Below are 22,551 nucleotides of genomic sequence, written 5' to 3'. Positions count from 1 at the left end.
GCAGGATTTTGTGTTTGTTTGTTGGGGCGCGGGGGCGCGGGGGGGAGGAGGAGGGCTGTCCTAAAATATGCCTTATTCTTGTGGTCTCTCTCTGGCCCTCCTACTCACAGCTAAATCATTTTGTAATATCTGGTCTGTATATGTGATAAAGACATTAAGTAGAGACGATAAACGAGTTTGTGCCATCGGTGAAGAAAAGATGTGACTTTAGAGCACATCTGGCATTATCTGAGATAACTAAATTCAACTTGCTAGCGCGTCTGGGGGCGAGTACGGCAAGCGAGAGAGACAAACTGTCCTTAGTGTTTGGGGACTGGTTTCCAGGTTAGTGTGTTTTCAGGGCCTGAGCGTGCACCTTGGCGGATACGAAATCGGCCGGACTATGTCGGCCTTTGAGAAGCCTCAGATCATCGCTCATATCCAGAAGGGCCTCAACTACACGGTGTTTGACTGTAAGTGGGTGCCCTGCAGCGCTAAATTTGTGACCATGGGCAACTTCGCGCGGGGCACCGGCGTCATTCAGCTGTACGAGATCCAGCACGGAGACCTAAAGCTGCTTCGGGAGGTGGGTGCCGGGTCGAGACTGCTCAGTTCCATGATGTGGGAGAGCCGTTATGGGCGAGTGCGGATCGTAGGGGGTCGGCCTTCCTTTTTGGCAAAGTCTTCGTCCAGTGGCCCCCCCAAAGCCCAGCTCGAGCTGCGCGGGAGTAGCGAAGTTGATCGCAGATTGAGGAATCCTTCTACCGTAAATGCTTTCCGTCTGAATTCTGAGTCCCGAATTCTCCTTGGCGGGCTAGTTCATCCGCACCCTGCCGGCCCCTCCCTCCACTCACCCCCGCAGTTCAGAGCGGGGTCTCTGGAAGCGACGATTTTAGGTCTTTATTCGAGGCCCTCTGGGCAGTGCGCAGTTTGTGGAGAGTCTTGTCAGTAGGCCATCATTAGAAAAGGGCTCTCTCATACAAGCAGAGCCAAAGCAGGCACCGGGATGCCTGCAGTGTAACTGAAGAAGACAACCTAACATGTATTCTTTCCACAAGTATCAATTGATTGGTGTTCCTGGGAGTGTGAATGACAATGTCTCCTATTTCATGGCGTTTTCTGGTGGGAGAGAGACTCAGTTTAAATAATCAAACCAGCGATGCATAAATACAAACCAAAATGAATTCTGTTACTATAAAGGAACCTGGTTCTAGGAGAGTAAAAACAGATTTGGGATGAGTAGAAACCAGGCCAAATTAGGAGTAGAAGAGGAAGTTTCTGGAGGAAACAGCGTATGTGGAAGCTCAGCGATGGGAGAGGTTATCTTCTTAAAAAACAGGAGTGGTAAGTAGGGACCGTCAGATGTTTCAAGGTCTGTTAGTCATTTAAAGATTTATGCCTTTTTTTCCTAAGAACAGGACATCACTGAAGAGCTTATAAGCAGGGTGTGGCAAGATCAGGTTTATAAGTTTTGTAAAGATCACTAGTGAAAGAACTTGAGAATAGTGATATTAACTAACATTTTTATATCTGCTTACAGTTTTTTAAAAAAAAATGCCTTGATCTACGGCCATGCTACCCTGAACAAGCCTGATCCCGTCTGATCTCGGAAGCTAAGCAGGGTCGGGCCTGGTTAATACTTGGATGGGAGACTACCTAGGAAGACCAGGTGCTGTAGGCGTAAAAAAATAAAAAATAAGAGATTGTAAGCTGACAAGGTCCTTGCAGTCTGTGAGGTCAACCAACAGTTGCCTTGCCAAAAAAAAAAAAAAAAAAAAGCCTTGATTTGAGTTGCCTGGAAAAATAATAAGTCATACTCAGATGTTTAGGATTGTACTAGACTACAGGGAAGGTTGACAGCTCCAGAGGATCAAAACCTATGGAAACAATCTGCTTAGAGGAGTTAGGGGTTAAAGTGGTAAGTAAAGGATGAATATAATTTTGATAAGAAAGCTTAGATTAGAAAGTATGTAAGGCCCCATCCCACTTTAAATTTCTAGGCGTGCCAGTTTTCTTGTTCAGTTTGTCTACTCTAGTCAGGCACTCAGAATAAACATGGCTTGTTCTTTTCCACTTTAGGTTATTCACCACTTAGCCCCAGTCACATGTTGCTCTTCTGTCCAATTTGGTTTATGTGACTTATGAAGTCTCTTCCTGAACCTCGCTCACAGTAACTTTTCTTACATTGCATTCCTATGGTGCTTACTATCTATGCCCGAAATATATCATTCTGTCCCATTTATTTCTAATTAGATTGTAAGCTCCTGGAGAGTAAGGACAGTGTCTTTCTTTAGTCTGGAATGTAAGGAGCAGTCACTCAATAAATTACTTGTTAAAAGAATGAGTAAATGTATTTGTGTAAAAGGATATAACTTGGGAAATTTAAATATTGAGTTGTTGATCATTTGATTGGGGTCAGGGGTTTGAACAAATGGGAAACATTAGAATTGCAGAAAGAAAGAAATATGAAGTTTTAGGAACAAATACCAATCAAAGCTCAACCAGAGAGCAGCTACAGACTTGTGACTTCCTTTTTACGAGACTGTATCATTTGTGTTCATTTCAGGAATACATTTGTTCCATAAAGTGAAAGTGTTCTTTGTCTCTTCTAGAGATTCTGGAGGATTTTAGCGAGATTTTAAAATAATTTTGCTTTTTTAACAAAAATAACATATTTGTGATAGAACATTTAAAACTTATAGGTAGGAAAAGAAGAAAATTAACATCACCCTTAACTTCAACCCTAGGAGTAAACCACTTTTTATATTTTCACCTGTATCTTTTGGGTCTTCTTTTTTCTACCATAAGCTATTTATTGAGAACTTATTTTATTTCAAGGTACTATGTTAAAGGACCCGTGAGTCCTTCACCAAAAGAGCCTACTGTCTAAAGAGGATAAAACAAATGCAAAAGCACTTTAAGAACTTATATTTGGCTGTGATGATGCAAGGAAAAGAAATATAGGTTAAGTACAAGCTCAGTGATTGTCAACTCTTACTGTACATCAAGATCACCTGAATGTGTATTTATGTTGCTGTTGTTTTTTTGTATTTGTGTTTCAAAATATTCATGTCTTCGTCCCACCCACTAGAAATTCTGATGCACTGGGACTCTTGCATCTAGACTAGAGTGAGGCCTGGACCTCAGTACAGTATTTTTAAAGTTTCTATCAGGTGATTTTAATAAGTACCAAGGTTGACTACACTTGAGCTAGATGAATTATTTATTAGAATACTAAGGAACATACTTGATTCTGTCATTGTGGAACCACCTCAATGCATCTAAGATAAAAAGGAAGGAAGTAAATAGGTCTTTGTTAATGCCTTCCTTATCTTGTTACTAAGAAGATAGATAAGGAATGAGGGTGGGATCTCCACGTACAGTTGAGCAGTTTGTAGTACCACACACAGTGTGGCCGAGGGTTCAATGAGAGGTGAAATCCATCTTTCTCATTAAGTCTTACTGATGTGAGACTTCATCAGCCCATTAAGGGCACCTTTTTTTTCTAATTGGCACAAAGGGCTAGGGATGGCCTGAAAAGTGGAATCATAGTTGGGGATGTTTACATTTTAAAAAAATTAGTAATCTAATAAAGTTCTTTTTTAGTCCCTGTGCCACTAAATTCTCTGTTAGCATTTGGTTGAATAAACCTCTTAAAGTTAATTAAATAGTGCTAGGATGTGGAGGAGGAAATACTGACAAGCTGTACTAGACCCACCCACAGACAGAACAAAAATAGCTCTCACAGAATTATTGATCATGGGTTTCTTTAACCATCTTAACTTATTGTACAAAGAGAACCAGCGCTTCATCAAATATGACTATCATGGATGGTCATTTTAAGGATCATATAGCAAAAGTTAATATATATTAATTTTCATTGTGAAAAAATTTCATAAGATAAATCATTGGTTTTTTTTAACAGTTTTCTAGCAAGAAAAGTTTTAAGTAACCACTGAATTCTTTTCACCTTTTTCTTTTGCAAAGGTAAAAATATTTAACAGGGTCAGGGAGGGAGCCCTTTTATGAACTAGAAGAAAAAGTAGCTTGACTCCAGAGTCCTCTCTTAATTTGATAGATTTGATTATGATTTCCATGAATGTTAGATGAAAGAGAACACTTCTGCTTTTAAATGTCCACTTACCAACAAAGCTCAGCCCTTCGAGCAAAGTGAAATCCTCACTGCGATGCAGATAACATATTTGTATGTTTGAGTTTATGTTAATATGTTTTTATATTTTGAGTGTAATTTGATTCTTGCACAACATCACTAGTATCTGTAAGTCTCTATATTTCTTTGATAGGAGAAAAGAGAACTTGAAGGAAACATAAATGCTATATATTTATATCTTGTAAAGATATGAATGAAGGTAAAAAACCAAAGGACACAAATCTGAAAGTAGGTTTAATTCATCCCTGTACTATTTATCTCACCAATCCATTTCAGGATTGGAAGATTTCTTTAGTACTTCTGATGACTCTGGTGTTTACACAATGGGGGCTACATAATTAAATGTTTATATTGATTTACATATGGGCCTGGAGGCAGCCTAGTTCAGTAGAAAGAGCTTGGAGTCTACCTTCTAGGGACCTTGGGCAAGTCTCGGTTCTCTGGACCTGTTTCCTCATCTGGAAAGGATGTTCCAAATGCTTAGTTTGCAATTGGGTGTGCTAGAAAGAGAAGGGATGGTTTAGTCTAGAAAACATATAGAACAGTATCTGATATATAGGTGTTTAATATGTGGATGCTGCTTTCATTGCATATAAATGACACCAGAAACTGTGCAGTATGTCACATGAAAATATGGCGTAGAAATGGGAACGCGAACTCTAGCAGTGGTTTCTCTTTTCCCAGCACCAGGACAGAGATGAATAGATGTTCATGTATGCTTTCAGTCAGCAAATGTTGAGCACTAACTGGGTATTGAACAAATCTTGTACTCATTCTAGAAAGAGAAGAGATAGATAATTGAATCGATAAAATACTTTTGCTGATAAATGAACTAAAGAAAATTAAATGGAGCAAGTGATAGTGATTTGGGGGTTCCACTTCAGATTGGAGGGGCAGGAAAGGCCTCTCAGAGGAGGTGACATTTAAACTGAAATCTGCATTGAGAGAAGAAGGCCATGATGATCTGAGGCAGTCACTGCAAAAATCTTGGGGTATAAAGGACCTTGGTGTGACTGAAGAACAAAAATAAAGCTGCAGGTGTGATTGGAGGGTAGTAGAAGGGGAGAAGCAGGAAATGAGGTCAGAGAGACAGGCAAGGCCAGATTTCAAAGGGCTTTGAACATTTTGCATACCGTAGTTCTTGGTGCCACTCCTGAGTCTGTGCCTCTAAATGTAGACATTTTATTTCATTCCACTGTATTTGCAATAAAGGCCTACTTTTAGAACCTGCGCAATGACATGAAATTAGCATAAGGCTTATCACGTAATAGAGTGGTTCTCAGTTTGGTTTCTTCTAAGGTAGTTCTCAGATGTGTTCAGGTGTCAGGACATCTGGACATCATGGTGCTATTTATGGAACACCATGAAATACTGGAATAGTCAGTTCCATCTCTGCACAGTGAAGCATTTTTCCAGTGGAAAAATCTGACTATCACAAGTAACCATAACATAAAAATTTTCTTCCTCATTTCCAGGTTTTCTTATTGGTGTTCATTTGCTAACATTTTCTAACAGACAAGCTAAAAATTATTGAAGAAAACTTAAATTTGAGAAAACATATATCAGTTTTATAAAAATTTATGTTGGTGGTACTAGAAGATCAGTGTGTTCTCTGAGCATAGATTGGGATTCTCTGTTCCAAAGGGTCTAAATGCGAAAGTTAGGTAAAGGAATAAAAGAAGGAGGAAAGTTTGTGCTTCCCAAGTTTTCATTACCAGAAATAAAATCTTAGAAGAACTGTGTGCTTACTGTAGGGTCTGAAATGTAGAAGTTAGCTCTCACCTCTTCCATGGCCTAGGAACAAGAATAGAAACCCCATCAGAGGTTTCAGGTGATAGGATTGGAATTATCGGAAGCAGGATACTTCAGCTGGTGGAAGAGAAGAAATGGGGGACCAGTCTTCCCAGGGCTTCTCTGAGAAGAATTTTCCCAGAGAGTTATGTCAGTATATAATGCAACTTCCCTCTCTGCTTCTAATCCCCTGAATCCCTAAAACCATATTCTTGCTCATTAGAGCCTACTTGCTTCTTAACCCGAGGGGCCTGTCTTCACCCTCTCCCTCAGGCCTGGGAAAGCCATTATCCATAACTTAGCACTGGGGAGACCCAGGTCAGTGTGAGACAAAGGGAGGAGTGAATGAGTCGTTGGCGTCAAGTTGGAACTTTGAATTAATTTAACCATAGAAATGGTGTCCTAACAGTGATCGGATGCTAAATCACTATTAATATGTTATTTCAGGTTACTTTAATTTGAGGGAAGGGGAAGGTAGAGAGAACATAAGTGATTTGGAAACCGTCTGCTTTGTTAAATTGACAAAATTTTGATCCTCTGTGTTGCCCCATTGTAAGATACTCTTCTTTATAAGATAGGAAAAATAACAAGTAAATTAGTATCAATCAGTGAATAACTAATTATTCACTGATCAATCAGTGAATAACTATTATTCACTGAAAAATAACAAGTAAATTAGTATCAATCAGTGAATAACTAATGCTCTCTCTTGGACCACCTGTGCTTTAAAAAAAAAATAACATTCTGCAGTTCTGTGCTTCTCATCAATGTGGTCTTTTGCAACCATGTTACTGTAAATGACTGATTTTGTTTACTGGACAATTCCAAGGAAGTTGTGAATGCTTTATTTTTCACCTACTTACATTGTAACTGCTGATTTATCCAGATCCCAAACAGTGTAAAAACTCAACCAGCTGGGAGTTTCCAAAGCCTTGTACTATGTAATGATATCTTTTGAATCACGAAGTTATTGTTTATGTAAAGAGAATTTTATTTTCTGTTTGGAAGTTGCTATGTGTACCCTATATGGAAATGCCCAGCCAGACATTAAAAGTGGCAAGCAAATCATATGAAATGGGCCAACCTTAGTGGTAGAGATGAAGATTGGCCCAGGAATGAAAGGGGAGTTAGAAGGGGAGATGCCCTCGAAACTGGAGAACTCTACATAGGAAAAAAATATTTATCTGGATATATTGTTAAGTGAAAAAAATAAGGACAATATATGATCCTCCTTGTATTAAAACACCCCTATGTGTATTTGTAAATGCATAGAAAAAGGCCTAGAAAGATGGGGATTACTACTGGGGAGTGTCAAAGACTCACTTGTGGTCCTTTAGTCTTTTGTTTGAACTATTATAGGGAACATGTATTACTTATATAAATGTTAAGAATTTGAAAATTTAAAGATTGCAGAGACTAAATAAGAGGAATAGTTTTGCCCTGTTGAGACTGACAGTAAATGGAAGGTGATATAAGACTTGAGTGTGGTGGGGGCAGGCATCAAGTAGGGGCCTCTTCTAATTCCAGATTGTAGGGAGTTTCCAGGGGCCAAGGCAGGGGAATAGCAGACTCCAAGAGGGATTTCAGGCGGAGTTAGGGTGGGCGGAGCAGTGGTGAAATTGGAAGCACCAAGAAATAAAAGATTACTGGAAGACCCACAGAGGTATGGGAGTAGATGAGAGTAGCATTACGCATGTGTATATGTAGGAGGAATCAGATAGGAACTGATACAGTAGTCCCTCCCCCCTTATCCACGGGTTCAGTTTCCATAGTTTCATTAACCTACTGTCAACTGTGGTCTGAAAATATTAAATGAAAAATTCCAGAGATAAACATTTCATAAGTTTTAAATTGCACACCATTCTGAGTAGCTTGATGGAATCTCATGCCATCCCACTCTGTCCCACCCGGAACACAAGTCATCCCTTCGTTCGGTTTATCTACGCTGTGTACGCTCCCTACCGCTTAGTTACCTAGTAGCCATCTCGGTTATCAGATCGTTTGTCTTGGTGCTATAGTGCTTGTGTTCAAGTCACCCTTATTTTACTTAATAATGGTCCAAAGCCGTTCACATAACTTTTTTACAATATAGTGTTATAATTGTTCTATTTGATTATTTGTTATTATTAATCATTTGCTATGCCTAATTTATAAATTAAACTTTATCATAGGTATGTGTGTATAGGAAAAAGCAGTATATGTTGGGTCGGTACTGTCTGCGTTTCAGTCATCCATTGGGGGTCTTGGAACTGACTCCCCATGCATAAGTGTTGATTCCTTGAAGGTGTGGCCAGTCTTAAACATCTCTATCCTCTTCTGCCTATTCATTGGCTTGCATGTATAGTAGGAACTCGTTAAGTGTTGAACACTTGAGTTGGGCAAATCTGTAAAGCTCTAGGTTTTGATCTCTTTGTTTGTGACAGGAGAGTATTGTATCACATAATTTCCAAGGACCCTTTTTGTGGTATATGGTCATCTTCATGTGACTTCCATAAGCCACAGGCCTTAAATAGTGCATTGGATGTGGTTGTTTTACTTATGTGATTATACAATACTTGGAGCAGTGGCCTTTTTTAAAGAAACCTGAAAAGATGGGCTAATCTATGCTAATAGCAGCACCTTTGGTATACCTATGTGTATACAAATCTTTATGCATTAAAAGTGTCCCACAGAGAAATGTACATAAATATTTTCAGTTTATAGGATTTTGCAGGGAAAGCTGTAAGAGACACATAAACATTTTTGTTCTTATAGCCATGTAGAAAGAATGATATCTTCGTTATGTTCTCATTTCTAAGAATACCATATGAAATGCTGAAATTTTCATATTTGCAAACCAATGGAGATGGTAAGCATTCAGCTTTCGAATGTCTCATTAGTGAGATGAGAGGAAAAACAAAATTAAAACTCATTCTTTTTGACAGTTATATACTTTTAAACTATAGAAAAATGACTAAAGGAAAAGCATGATAATTTTTATCAGAAAACATTTTAATTGCCTTTTATATTATATGCGTTATTTAAGTCCCATTATAGAGCCATAAATGTCATGAATTATAAATAACTGCTTACGTAAATAATGTATCCTCTCCCCCTCCCTTTTATCAAGATCGAAAAGGCCAAACCTATTAAATGTGGAACATTTGGTGCGACATCTTTACAGCAGAGATATTTAGCTACTGGAGATTTTGCTGGAAACCTTCATATATGGTAAGATTATTTAATTAGTATTAGGACATGTGATAAGCAATTTATTTGATAGTCTTGTTATTCTTCCTCTGAAAGAATTCTAATTTTTCTTTTGGCTATTTCATAAAATGTTATCAATATTTATTTCCACAAATGCTATTTGGTGCTAGCATTTATTACCTTGTGTTTGTATATCAAGGACTATTCTCTTCCACTTTGAAGGATATAATATATAAAAATTCACATGTATAACATGGCAAAAATTTAGATATTGTTTATATTTCAGCAAGATATTTTGCATTACAGAATGATATACTGAGTTTTTGTTTAATTTTTTTTCACCCTCTTTAATCACCACCCCCCCCACTACCTCTGACTATGGATGTTTATGACTGGATGTTGCTGTTTCCCCTTAAGAAGTGGATCTCTGAAGGCGGGGTGTCTCCTCCCACACGCTCTGGGCATACACCTGGGGCCTGACACACCTGGGGCCTGGAGCACCCGAGGCCTTGCACACCCGGGGCCTTGCACACCCAGGACCTAACACACCTGGGGTATGGGCTGTGGCTCCACCTGGCACGCGAACCCAGGACCTTCTGCGTGTAAAGCAGACGTGCTAACCACTGCACTATGGAGCCACCCCTTGTTTTAATTTTTTAATGTACAACTCCCAATTCATTAAAAAAAAATTTAATGCATTAGCTAACATCAAAGCACAACTTTTTAAGAATACATCTCTTGAGCAAATCAGGATAAACCTGTTTTTGAATGAGCAAAATCACAGTTGTGCCAAATGCTTTTAATTTTCACGTTTTACCTAGAGTTATTTCCTCATATTTAAATTAGAGGCTCAGGAGTTCACATTCCAAATTGAATGATGACCATTCTCATTGAGAGCTAAAGTGAAGAGAAGAAATTGGAAGTGTGTGTATAAATTACCTTCACAGCAAAACTCTTATTTCTAAACGGAAATCTAAATGTGGTATGAATTCTTAAATTTAATGGTGGACTAAATGTTTGAGACATGTTTTGAAAGTAAGAAGCTGTCTTCTGTTGTTCAGGAATTTGGAAGCTCCAGAGATCCCAGTGTATTCTGTAAAGGGCCATAAAGAAATTATAAATACTATAGATGGTGTAGGTGGACTAGGAATTGGGGAAGGAGCACCTGAAATTGTGACTGGCAGCCGAGATGGTAAGTCAAAGTATTTTATGTATTTTAATTTTTAAAGATAAATCTCTATACAACGGTATATCCTCTCTATGTGGAAATCCTCCTTGGTAACTTTAACCCATTAAATCTAACAGTCTACTTTTTTGATAGGCAAGTTTGATTGCGTATCACTGTTTCAGCCGTTTGGATATTTTGAGATAGAGGCATAGCACTTACTATTTTCGTTTCAAGCTAGTTCAACTACTAATAACCGTCGTTTCCTATGAACCTTGAAGGATTTAAAATTTCCTTATAGGTTTTTGAGGCAGCTGACATTGTAATGTGGGTGGCAGCTCTTCATTTTCTTTTTTTAAAAAGCGGAATCAGTACTTGTGAAAATTGTCATATTGACAGCTGGTTGAACACTGAAGTTCTGTGATCCTTCCGCTGAGCGCTGTGGAAAGCTCCAAGGGCACCACCTCAATGCTTCTCCACTCTGCAGTGACTAATGGGACAGATCTTAAAAGAAAAGTGAGATGGAATTTTCTAATAGTTACTCAAGAGTGGCTGTGTCTCAGAAATCAAATATTTTTTTCAATCTTGAAAACAAAAAGGAATATAGAGGGAAAAATAATATTCAATCTACCACACTAATATAACTAGTAGTTTTGTTTTTGTTTTCAGTCTTGTATACCAGCGGTCCCCAACCTTTTGGGCACCAGGGAACAATGCTCCTAAGAGAATCTAATGCCTGATTGAGTGGAGCTGAGGCTATAATGTTAGCCGGCTGCAAATACAAATGAAGCTTCATTTGCTTACCCGCTGCTCATCTCCTGCTGTGCGGCCCAGTTCCTAACAGGCCATAGACCAGTACCAGTCCAAGGCCCAGGGATTGGGGACCCCTGTTATATACAATTTTGAATAGTTATCAGTGTGAGTTTGATTTTGTATGCTTTTACTTTTTTCATTTAAGGTTTTATTATATATAAATGTCGCTGTTTCCATATAACTTTCACAATTATCATTTTAATGACTATGTAACATTGCATCCTATAGATGTGTCACAATGTCCTTAACCCTGTTAATAAGCATTCAGTTGGCCTTGTTTTGTTTATTGCTTTGGAAGAGTGACTTAAAAATAATGAAAAATGAGTATCATCATGTGTATAACTTTCAGAATAAATGTATTTTATGATTTTAAAAATTTATTGTCAGATTTTCCAAGTACTTATTTACCTTAATTAGCTACAATAGATGAGGTTGATTTCCAGTCTACCCTACCTGCACTGATTTTTTTCCCAGTCTACCCTACTGGCATTGATTTTTTCCCCCCTAATTTTATAGATAAAAATGGTATTCCATTCCAACTTATATTAACTTCTTTCTGTCTACTAGTTAATTTTGCTTTGTGATTTGTCTGTTTTTTGCTTATTTAATTATTGCAAATGTAACATGAATTTTATCAATTTGTATGACCCCTGTAGAATAATATAAACCTCTTGTCACATATATGGGAAATTTTTTCTCCTTAAAGCAGCTTTTTTAATGACCAGTTTTATTTTGTCCTTGCCAGTAAAAGGGGACTCACTCCCCTTTTCCTGCATTTGTTATCCCTTTTAAGGATTTTTTTACTCTTTCCTATTCTCCCTCAGGTATTTGCCTTTTAGCCATTTTATCACGTGCGTTTTTGTTTTTCATAGGCAGTGACAACATTTAGTTAGTAGTCGTGTAATTGCATTAAAATGAAGAAGTGAAATTAAATAGAGAAGAATAATTTGTTAATTTCATTTAATTTTTCCCTCTTCTCTATTGCCACAGAGATGTTAAACTTAATTGTATATGAAATAGTATTTCAAAACACCATATAAGAAATCATAGATGTAAAAATTAGTTTGTTCATCTGTACAAGAAAAATGACAATGATTATATGGGTAGTAAGAAAAATTAAAATGTCACTGGTATTATTTTGAATAAACAATATGTTAGTTTTGGCTTAAGCAAATACAGCATGATTTGAATTGCATTAGTGTTTGCAGTGTCAGTCATATCTATTGATAACTTAGGAACAGTTGTTGGCTTTTCTGTGTATCTATTAATTTGGAAATTTAACGTATGGGTTATATCTCCAATCTTAAGTACAACTTATCAGTTAGAAGTCAGAAACATGTGCATATTTTTCAGATGTTATAACATCTATCGCATCACTATGTACACAGGAAGCCATAGGAAGAGAATGCAGAAAAGAATGTCATCGTTCACTATTGAATTTTATCAACTCGCTTTTATTAATGACAGGAACTGTGAAGGTGTGGGACCCAAGGCAAAAAGATGATCCTGTTGCTAATATGGAACCTCTACAAGGAGAAAACAAGAGAGACTGTTGGACTGTGGCATTTGGTAAATTATTGAAGAACTCTTAGATTTGAAGTATCAGGTAGTAAAAAGCACAGTGCTTCAAGAAAGCCCTGATAATCTCTTTACAGTCTGTTTTGTAGATTATTCTAACAGTTCATTGAGGCCGATAGACATGGTGGTTAATGTCAGCCTCCAGGGCCTGGGTTGGAATCCTCACTGTGCTACTTATTGGCTGTGTGTCCTGGGGCAATTTTTGAAGCTTCTCTGGTTTTTCAGTTGCTTCATTTATAAAATGAAAATAATAATAATAGAATTTACTTAATAGTGTTGTTATGAAGATTCAATGAGTTAATACATGTAAAGTGCTTAGAATTGTGCTTAGATTATTAAGTGCTCAAAATTTTTTGTTTTTATTTTATATTTCTGTTTAACTAGACAATATTGACCTAGTTTAGAACCAAATGCCATTAATGGAGCTAAGAAGAACCTCAGAGGCAAATGGTAAACTAACAAATCTTACGTTATGCTCTACACAAAGTATATTTATTTTCTAGGAAATAGTTACACATTCCAGAATTAATAAGGGATATGAACCATACTTAGTTTTAAACCTCTATTTCTTTTCTCCTTGTTCTTAGTATAATTCTGTGTAGCTAACATGTTAAAAGTAGGATTTAACAATATCTGCTAACTCTTTAACTGTTCATGTTATTTTAAAATTGGACCATTATTTAATTAGAGGAAAGTTTTAGATTTCCAATTAAAAATAAATTATTATATGGGAATTACTATATATGTGCATATTATGAGTAATAATATACAAACTAAGACATGTATACATGGGGAGAAATTTCAGGATTAGTATTTAGAATCATCATCTAAAAATTGATGTAATAATTAAAAAGTAATTATCTTTGGTTCCATTAAAAAGCTTTTTCATTTATCTAAGGGACATAAGTGCAATTTTAAATATAGAACATTAAGTTTAAAAAAAATTCATTGATTTGCCAGTTTTTTATGAATGCCCAAAGCTATGGGCACATAAAGGTGAAAAAGACTCATATTCTAGCCTCAAGAAGTTTATAGTTTAGTAAAGAGGACATGATATCGACATTAATTATAGTACAGGGTAGAAGTGATGAAAGGTCATGAGAGGCATGGATAAATGCAGAAGGAATTTTAAGGGAGAGATGACTGGTGGGGGGAGAACATTTTGACCTCAGACCAGGGCTATATAGGATTTGAACCACTGAAATTGGAAAGAAATTTCAAGCTTAAGGAATACCTTGAAAAGTACCTAAGAATGCATGTAGAAGGAAATACTATAGTGGTAGAACAGCTTTAAAGATGGCTCAGGGCCATGGCCAGAGGTGTTTAGGTGGTGTGGAGATAGTGGAAACCTTTGAAGGTTTTTGCAAGGTTGAGATAGGATCAGAACTTTGGGAAAATTAACCTGGTGATGTGTAGTGGAGAGAGAGATGAGTGGCAGAGGGGATTATGAGTTCCGAAACTATGCAATAATCCAGGAAAGACATAGGTTAGAAGCAGTGAGAAAGGGGCAGAGGGGATTGATTCAAAGGATTATATTGTGGCAAAAAAAATAGACTATGGAATTTTTTTGCAGATGAGGAACAAGAGAAAGGATTATGTCTAAGGTGACTGGATTTTTGAGGCTTATTTGAGGTGAATGATGTTATTAATTGAAAAAGTTTCACAAAGGGTGCGATGGTTTGTAAAGGAAGATGGTGAGGTCTGTTTCAGACATCCAGAATTTAAGATGCTGTTGTATCATCTAGGTGGAGCCCCAGTAGAAATGCAGGGCTGGAGTTTATGAGAAAGAGAGAGTCGGGGGCAGTTAGAGAATAAAAGCATTGGGATAACATGCCCAGACAGCCTAGCACAGTTACAGGAACTTCCCTCTCACTAACACATTCTTCTCGGCAAGAAGTACTCCAGAAAAAAATTCCCGGAACCAAGCAGGGTGAATTTAACTACAGATCATAAACTTACTTCAGGTGTGATAATCCACACAACTAAAAATAGATCACAGTGTGCTACAACTTATTTCAGGTTTCCTTGCAAAGATGAGATAACACCAGAGCAACATTTTCAAAATAAATAAGTTTTAAAGTAGTTTGTATTTGCATTGGAATATAGTTACTGCCAAAGAAAGCAATGGAAGCATAGCTGACTCTGTTCTACCAAACCCTACTGTTTGGATTATAGTTGGCCTTTTAGTCTTTGAAGATACAGAGAGAACATTTGCTTTCAACTTAGAATCCAATAAACATTTTCACATATCCCTTTAGTATAGGATGAGTTTAATGTGTGTGTGTGTGTGTGTGTGTGTGTGTGTATGTGTTGTGTATATTACATGCCAAGTTAATAATCTTGATGTCTTGTTAGGATTGATAATATGAGATTCTGCCCATTGTGATTTTTGAAATTTGATGTCATATGTGTAGTTTCATAAGATGATTTTAACAGCCTTAAATTAGCATTTATTATCTGAAACACTATGTCTTGATTTCCAGGCAATGCTTATAATCAAGAGGAACGTGTCGTTTGTGCTGGCTACGACAATGGGGATATCAAACTGTTTGATCTCAGAAACATGTCATTGCGGTGGGAGACAAACATTAAAAATGGGGTAATGCACATTTGGATTCTTTTTAGTTTTCTCTGAGCATATTTTCATCTGCCTCTGAACTACGACAAAAGGAAAGCACCTCTCATAAATCACCTCAGTACAACCTCTCTGCCAGTGGTTCTTAACCTTTTGGGGCTGTGGAGCCCTTTGGGAATCTCATGAAAACCATAGGACCTCTCTTAGAAAGTGAATACATACCCAGACGTGGTATGACAATGGCAGGTGAGTCGCCAGCCTCTGTGGCTGTCTGTGGACCCTTGTGGGCCATACAATGTGATATTAAAATGAGCAAGTAAGAGGCATTTTTCTGCTAATATTAGAAAGCCTGAAATAGTAATAGCCTCTTCAGCAGGTGCTTTCAGATTTTGGGCTCCTGAGTTGTATGCCTTTAGTGAAGAGCGTGGTTCCTTCTGGTTTTCTAAAGTCAGCCTTAACTTAACCATATACAGTAATCATGTAATAACTGTAAAACTTTAAATTATGATTTTCCAAAAGGATCTGCTAGACAGGGGAACTCGAGATGGTTTTGATCTTATTCACCAAGAAGTAATTTTTTTGTGGTTTAAAAGTATTTGATGGATTCATTCAAAAGATAAAATGATTGTTTAGATGCGCTTTCACATGAGCTGATAATTTTAAGGTTGTTTTACTTAGTTTTAAAGAACCGCCTGAATAATGATCATTAGGCTATCAATAATATTCTCTATTTTCAGGTATGTAGCTTGGAGTTTGACAGAAAAGACATTAGTATGAATAAGTTAGTAGCTACATCTCTGGAAGGGAAGTTTCATGTTTTCGACATGAGAACACAGCATCCAACCAAAGGTTTTGCTTCTGTTTCAGAAAAGGTAAATATGAGAGAAATGTCTTTCTATGAAGAAGAATGTTCATAGCTTATTCATAGAAGGTTCATAGCTGTTTTAGACTAATAAATAGACTTAGTCGCCAAGGTGCCTTCCAGATCTTTATGTGAAAGGAGCTATTTTTAATATATTCTTATGGGATCTCGACAAGTTTTTCTGCACAAAGAGTACTTTCCCAAACTTTTATCAGTTTTAGACTTCTTGATTGTAATAAAGGCTTCGGTTGGCCAGGAAACTTATTTTGTAGTTTAGGAGCAATCACAAGAAAGCTAGCCGATGTTAGGAATTTGAACGACAAAAGCTATCCTAGTGTTTCCTAATAAATACTTAATATCTGTATTAATACCTAATTATACACTTTTAAGTCCATACCAATACATACCTTACTATAATACTAATTACTTTTCAAAATATATCAACATATATATTATGTCATTTTATCACATTTTATTTTATATTCCTATTGCTATATTAAATAATTATTTAAAGTGCTAATCACTGTAATTGGTACATAGTAGATGCTCAAAAATTTATTCATTTATTCATACATACATACACACTAACATACATACATACATACTTTGCCTTATTTCAAATAGTATTTGAGGTAGCATAGAAGGAAACATGATATTACATTAGAAAAATAGACGAAAGCAGGGCCAAGAGAAAATACTGGTTAAAAAAAATAAGATGATGTCTGGAGTAGGGGAATGCATAAAATTCATCCACTCATCTGCAAGAGATGGTTGGAAATGTGACTCTGAGCTTCCTGGAGTATAAAAATAAAGATCAGTTACAGATTTGTAGTTTCCGTAAGATTAAAAGATGTAAGTTGCTCAGGAAATAAAAATTCACTCCTTTGCTCCCTCTACCATGGATCCAGTAGTACTTCTCAAAACTTTCTATTTTGTCTTATTTTATTATTACAATTATTATTGCATGTAAATTACTGTCGCTTCTTGAGGAACTAAATTCTTAGCAAGGTAACTGTACATTGTAACATTTTGCTTTTGTCTTTGCAGAATATATTAAGTATCTATCAACAACAACATAAAGCACTTTACTAAATTGTTCCATATATAATTGAAGCACGTTTCTCATTATCTATAAATTATATTGTCCTCACCGAAGTTTTTTTGTTTCATTTAGTTAATCCAGTAATTGCTAAATCTGTCAAATAAATAACATGCATTTTAAGAGGTCATTTCCCCTCTTGCTTTTTCTCTTTTTATCCACTTCCAGAAGAAAAAGAGGTGTACTCTACCAAACAAAATAAGTTTTAACATCTTGAACCTAATCACTTGTAGACTCTTATACATGTAAAGTGTGTATTTTCAGAGATGCGTTTTTATTTGCTAATGGTAATTCTCTTAAAAGACTATTCAAATCAAATGTCAAGACTAATCGCTTGCTAAAATGTGAAGTGTCTTCTGCGTGGCTTAGATCAAGTTAGCCAGTTTCAACTGCTCTACAAAGCAGAAGTCTTTCATCCCTCTCTCCCTCTCCCCTTCTTTCTCTTTCTCTCTCTCCTCAAGTTCTCCACAGTGAATATAGCACTATTAGGATTGATTTACTGACTGTTGTTAAGGTGCTAACAAGCTGTTAACTTTAATCCAGTTGCCGTTTTTATCTTTTAGTTTAGTGTGATAGATAAGGCCATGGCTTATTATGAGGGGAAACACTGTGTGTAAGTCCTGTGATCTTATTTTGAAGAGTAGACAAGTCCAGCAGTGTAGATTTTAGATAAGGCTCTGGCAGCTTTAAGTTAAAATTCATTATGTATATGGGGACTCTCTTTTCACTTAGTTTTGCTGTGAACCTAAAACTGCGCTAAAAAATAAAGTTTATTTTTAAAATAAAAAATTCAATCCACCTTTTTTTTTCACTTAAGAAGAAGTATATGTTTGTATTTTGAGTTTTTTTTTCCTCAGAGTTAGCTAGAGATATTTAAATGTATAAAATCATTGCATAATTTATGTGATACTATAAACTTAAATGGACTTTTAATCTGATGACATCTTTTTTTTTTAATGCAGTAGAAGTTTGTTTTGTAAAGCAATAAAGAAAAATGATGCTTTTCCTAATTTCCGATGGGCTCCTATAAATCTCTGTAGCCATTATAAAGAGAAGTGCCAAAGCATAATTACTTTCATGGCAGTTGAAATTATAGAAGTAAAAATCCTTTATTTACGGGGTTTCTATTCTAGGACAGCCAGTCTTTGTCACATGAATTTACGAACCAGTTGTGTGCCTCTCGTCCTGTTTAGGCTCATAAATCTACTGTGTGGCAGGTCCGACACCTGCCACAGAACAGGGAGCTCTTCCTGACAGCCGGAGGCGCCGGCAGCCTTCACCTCTGGAAGTAGTAAGTCTGCCAGTGCACATGGCTCCTTTTAAGTAACTTGTGGGTGTACAGTCAAATTAGATTAAACTTTTTTGTCTATTTTTCTTCCTTTGACTTAGTTCATTTTAATATGATCTTAAATTTTGTGGTGGTATGTATTATTTTCTAAGCTTTTTTTTTTGCTAATCTACTCATTTTACACTTAGTAAATATTAACCTTCTTTTGACACACTCTTTATTTGCTATTTTAGTTGTGTCTTCCATATACTAGGTCAGGAACAATTCATAGATTTGAAATGGTTTTTTGCTAGTTATTTTTTTTTTTTAGTAGGAAAACTTTCACCGAAGGCTTTTGTGAAATACTATCATCAGATCATTAGAACAGTAATTCTAGGAGGTAGTAAAAGTGTTGGAATTCTTAGTATTAGATCCTGACAATTCACTTGTTCAGGTTAAGATCACATCCTCGTGATAGAACCGAAACAGAGCCCGAGGCCCATGATCAGTGTCCAGGAAAAGCTTTGTCATTGAATTTGTTTTCTGCGTATTTGTAGGCAGCAGAAGTGACAGTGAGAGAAGCGACAGCGAGAGTGTACCCTGCACTGCGCTCTGAATCCTAAGGGCGCAGGGGTGGCGGGTACTAGGTTAGCTGCTCATTTAAAAGGCCTGTTAAAAATTGGGAGTTAATGGTATTTCTTTCTCTAAACATCACTCAAGAAAAAAGAAAAAATAATACAAGCCATAAATGAAATATATTTCAAAAATAAAGTTTTTTTAAAAAAAGAAATGAAAGAAAAATACTGTCTTCACTACATCTGGGACTTTTACATTCGCAAAATACTTCTCTATTTATTAGCTCCTTTTAGAAGCTAGAAAGGGTTCTGAAAAACAGGGCTATAGTTGGAAAATACTTGTTAAAAAAGTGTTTAGAGATAGAGCAGAGCAGTGAGAGTGAATGCTTTAGATCAAAGCTATATAGTTTCTGTGGGCAAAAATCATCGGAAATGTTTTAAGAGATCCGGGAGAATGCCTGGTAGTTAGATCATTTGGTAATTTCTGTTTTCCCAGCACCTTTGCCCATTGTTCTTCCCCGATCCTTCCAACGGAGTCTCTACTCCATGTCAGACTCCCCAGCTCCTCTTAAGCCCCGCAGCAGCACACCTCTGTCCTGCCTGGTGACCAGACTCTTTAGGCTGTTGACTCGAAGCACTGGTCTCAGTTTTCCTTGTAATCCACATATGGAGTTGTTTTCTGTGTGATATGCAAACACGTTTGCAGCTAGAATTTTTGACTATAGCAGATTTAGTTAGTGTCAGTAAAGTTGAGTCTGTGCAATTAAAAATTTGAAGTTTATCTTAATATTAACTTTAATCCTTACCATAAGAGATATCCGTTCTAATCTTCAAATTGTTTTTGGAGTTTCACAGTCAAATATTACACCAGCAAAGGAGAATTGGCTTAAATAAAATAATATTTACCTTTATTTTCATTAGCCAGTCTCTTTTGGTAGTAATGCTTTTAAATTATGAATATTTATTGAACACTTACTCAAGAGTTCTTAGAGGAACTCATCTAGTTATTCAGAAATCGTTTTTTGAATGAATGGATCCCAATGTGCTGATTTTTTTCGCGTGTATGAAACAAACACACACACATATATACTCTTTAAAACTTCAGTAGACAATATGGAGGGCCTAAAAAATTTTATGTTATTTTTTAAATACTAAATAACTGCAGCCTTTGCCAAGAGACATGAAAAAAATCCGTAGACTATTCATCTGACTGTTTCCTTTTAAGCAAAAGAAGTTGGAGGGTCTGAGAGGCAGAAAGAATAGTAGGTTATCTGCCTGTTACTTCTGTTTCTGCTCTGCTTCTGAGTTGCTTTGTGTCTCTGAAACCCTTGGCCTTCATTAGCAGTTATGAAATACGAGTAGTATCATAGCTGATACCTCCCAGGCTTTAAAAGGCCATTTAAGGAGGAGCAGTACCCCTGTATTCCACTAGCAACACATCTCCTTGCAGGGAGTGATGTTTCTTTTCCCCTATCTCGAATCTAGACCAAATAATAGTTCTGAGTTCTTCACCTTCAGTTCTCCTTATTGTATAAATTTATATTTTCAGCTGAAAGAAAATCAAATGTTCTCAGAATTGTCGTTTTCTTTTTTGAAGTACTGATGTTTAGGTCTGAAATCTCCCAGCAGTGCCTTCCCACAGAAGTGGTACACAAGAGGTCCTTAGGCTTGGATGATCTGCATATTGGAGCACTAGGGTTGGAAACCAGTGTCTGTGCTCCATTCTGAAGTGTTTAGATGAGCTTTACTTAAGTACAGCTTTTGCGTGCGCTATTTGCCTGTGGCACCTAGCAGTCCCAGTCTAGAAAAGAACCACAATAAAATATCAAGAGCACCAAGTAAATTTATTAAAGAATGCTAGCTCAACCCAGAGAATGCATATCACAAGAGAAAATACAGACTCATGCTGAGCAGAAGTGATGTTTAACAGTTTTTCGTAGAACTAACACTTTTTTATGAGATTTTTTTAGGGCCAAGGTTGGAATAGTGCATACAGCTCACCATTAGGAACATTCTTTATCTGTCCCAGTAAGCAACTGAGAAATAAAAATAGAATTATTGGAGTATATGTATAAAAATAAAATGGTAAATGCTAAGATGTATCTCGTCTTACCACTTTGATCTTGTTTTCAGCGAATACCCTGTTCAGAGGTCAAAGAAAGACTCCGAGGGAGTGGACATGGGAGTTGCGGGTTCGGTCCGCCTTCTGCAGAATGTTACACTGTCTACCCAGCCCATTTCCAGTCTGGACTGGAGTCCAGATAAAAGGGGTCTCTGCATCTGTAGTTCATTTGATCAGATGGTAAGAGTACTGATTATTACAAAGCTCCATAAAATTTGATCTGAAGACTTTGGACTTGACATCTTCCAGCAGAACACTCTTAGAATTTAAAAAGTGTTCTGGATTCTCGGACCCTCACTGAACAAAGTTGGATTCGATTGATGAAAAAGACCCTGGACACAAACCTCCAAGCCAGCCTCTCCCTGGGTGTGAAATGCCCAGCAGTGTGTCACGGTGACCTGGCTGCACATGGGGGTGCCACTATCTCCAGAGCCAGCTGTTTTTTCCATTTCTAATAAAAAATTGCTACTTGTCTATATTCAAACATATTTTAAATTTGTTCTGCATCCCCAGAGTTCCATATTTTATAATAACATTTGTGTTGCATTTTAGCGTTTACAGTGTTGTGGTGGGGGTCACTTAATTTGGTTTAAAGTTTGCCTTGGTAGAACTGCTGTGAATTAACTTTCATAAATACACTTTGAGAGGTTTCAGTGTCACTAAGTTTCAGTACAGAATATTATGTTATACAATCCCAAAGTGGCACCTTCAGACTAGATTTGGGTAGCTGTTTTTTAGTAGTGTAACTCTTAAAATGAAATACTACGATTTACAAAGACCTCTTTTTCACTTAAAAGACAAGAGTTGTATTAGTGAGACTTTGGATCGTAAGTCTCACTTATGGTGAGTGATGTTGAATGTTGAGATGTACAAGATTGTGGGGCTTTTGTAGCCTTATTTTTTGTCAAACTTTTAAATATATTTTATGAATAAATTTGTTTTTGAAATCTATGGTAGCTTTGATTCTTTTAACAGTGGTAATAAAGCTAACACCATCACTACTTTTGCTTTATAAATGCTTAATAATAAGTACCTTTTATTCACTTTATTTCTTCTGCGTTCACCATATCTTTAGCTAAGTTCAGAGGTATTAATTTTATCACACTTTTATTAAGCCTACCCTCCCCGCTCCTCCATTCAAGAAACAGGGCCACCTAAAACATTGATGATATGTGAAATTCATGTGATGTCAGGGGTTCTTGGAAAGTCACTTGCTTGGAATATTAAATTCCGAAAATGAACTTTTTTTCAAATTTCAAAACCTGGCTAGAACAATGCTATGGACATAATTATGAAAGTAAAAGTTAAATTTAACTTTAAAAATGCCTATTCCTGTATGTTTTTGTTTTTGTTTTAAATTTTCAA

The 22,551-nt window shown here is 36.6% G+C and overlaps 1 protein-coding gene and 1 pseudogene across 1 annotated transcript; both read left to right on the top strand.

Moving 5' to 3' along the window:
* Positions 1 to 246: 246 nt before the first annotated feature.
* On the top strand, positions 247 to 22,137 carry DNAAF10 (dynein axonemal assembly factor 10). The gene is made up of 8 exons (XM_039852425.1): positions 247 to 565; positions 9,051 to 9,151; positions 10,192 to 10,322; positions 12,576 to 12,677; positions 15,170 to 15,285; positions 15,999 to 16,133; positions 18,416 to 18,513; positions 21,198 to 22,137. Exons 1-8 carry the CDS (start codon positions 383 to 385, stop codon positions 21,403 to 21,405), a joined length of 1,074 nt encoding a protein of 357 aa, XP_039708359.1. The 5' UTR covers positions 247 to 382; the 3' UTR covers positions 21,406 to 22,137.
* LOC120594750 (uncharacterized) lies at positions 1,542 to 1,660 on the top strand (annotated as a pseudogene).
* Positions 22,138 to 22,551: the final 414 nt, after the last annotated feature.

This window comes from Pteropus medius, unplaced genomic scaffold (assembly GCF_902729225.1).
Source record: "Pteropus medius unplaced genomic scaffold, Ma_sr-lr_union100, whole genome shotgun sequence".
Lineage (NCBI taxonomy): Eukaryota > Metazoa > Chordata > Mammalia > Chiroptera > Pteropodidae > Pteropus > Pteropus medius.
This window is presented reverse-complemented; position numbering and strand designations above follow the sequence as displayed.

What these genes read in the sequence shown, in the direction of transcription:
- DNAAF10 (XM_039852425.1), top strand. Translation starts at nt 383, where the DNA reads ATGTCGGCCTTTGAGAAGCCTCAGATCATCGCTCATATCCAGAAGGGC. An exon ending in CTGTTGGACTGTGGCATTTG is followed by an intron (nt 12,678 to 15,169) that starts GTAAATTATTGA and finishes CTTGATTTCCAG; the next exon opens with GCAATGCTTATAATCAAGAG. An exon ending in TTGCTTCTGTTTCAGAAAAG is followed by an intron (nt 16,134 to 18,415) that starts GTAAATATGAGA and finishes CGTCCTGTTTAG; the next exon opens with GCTCATAAATCTACTGTGTG.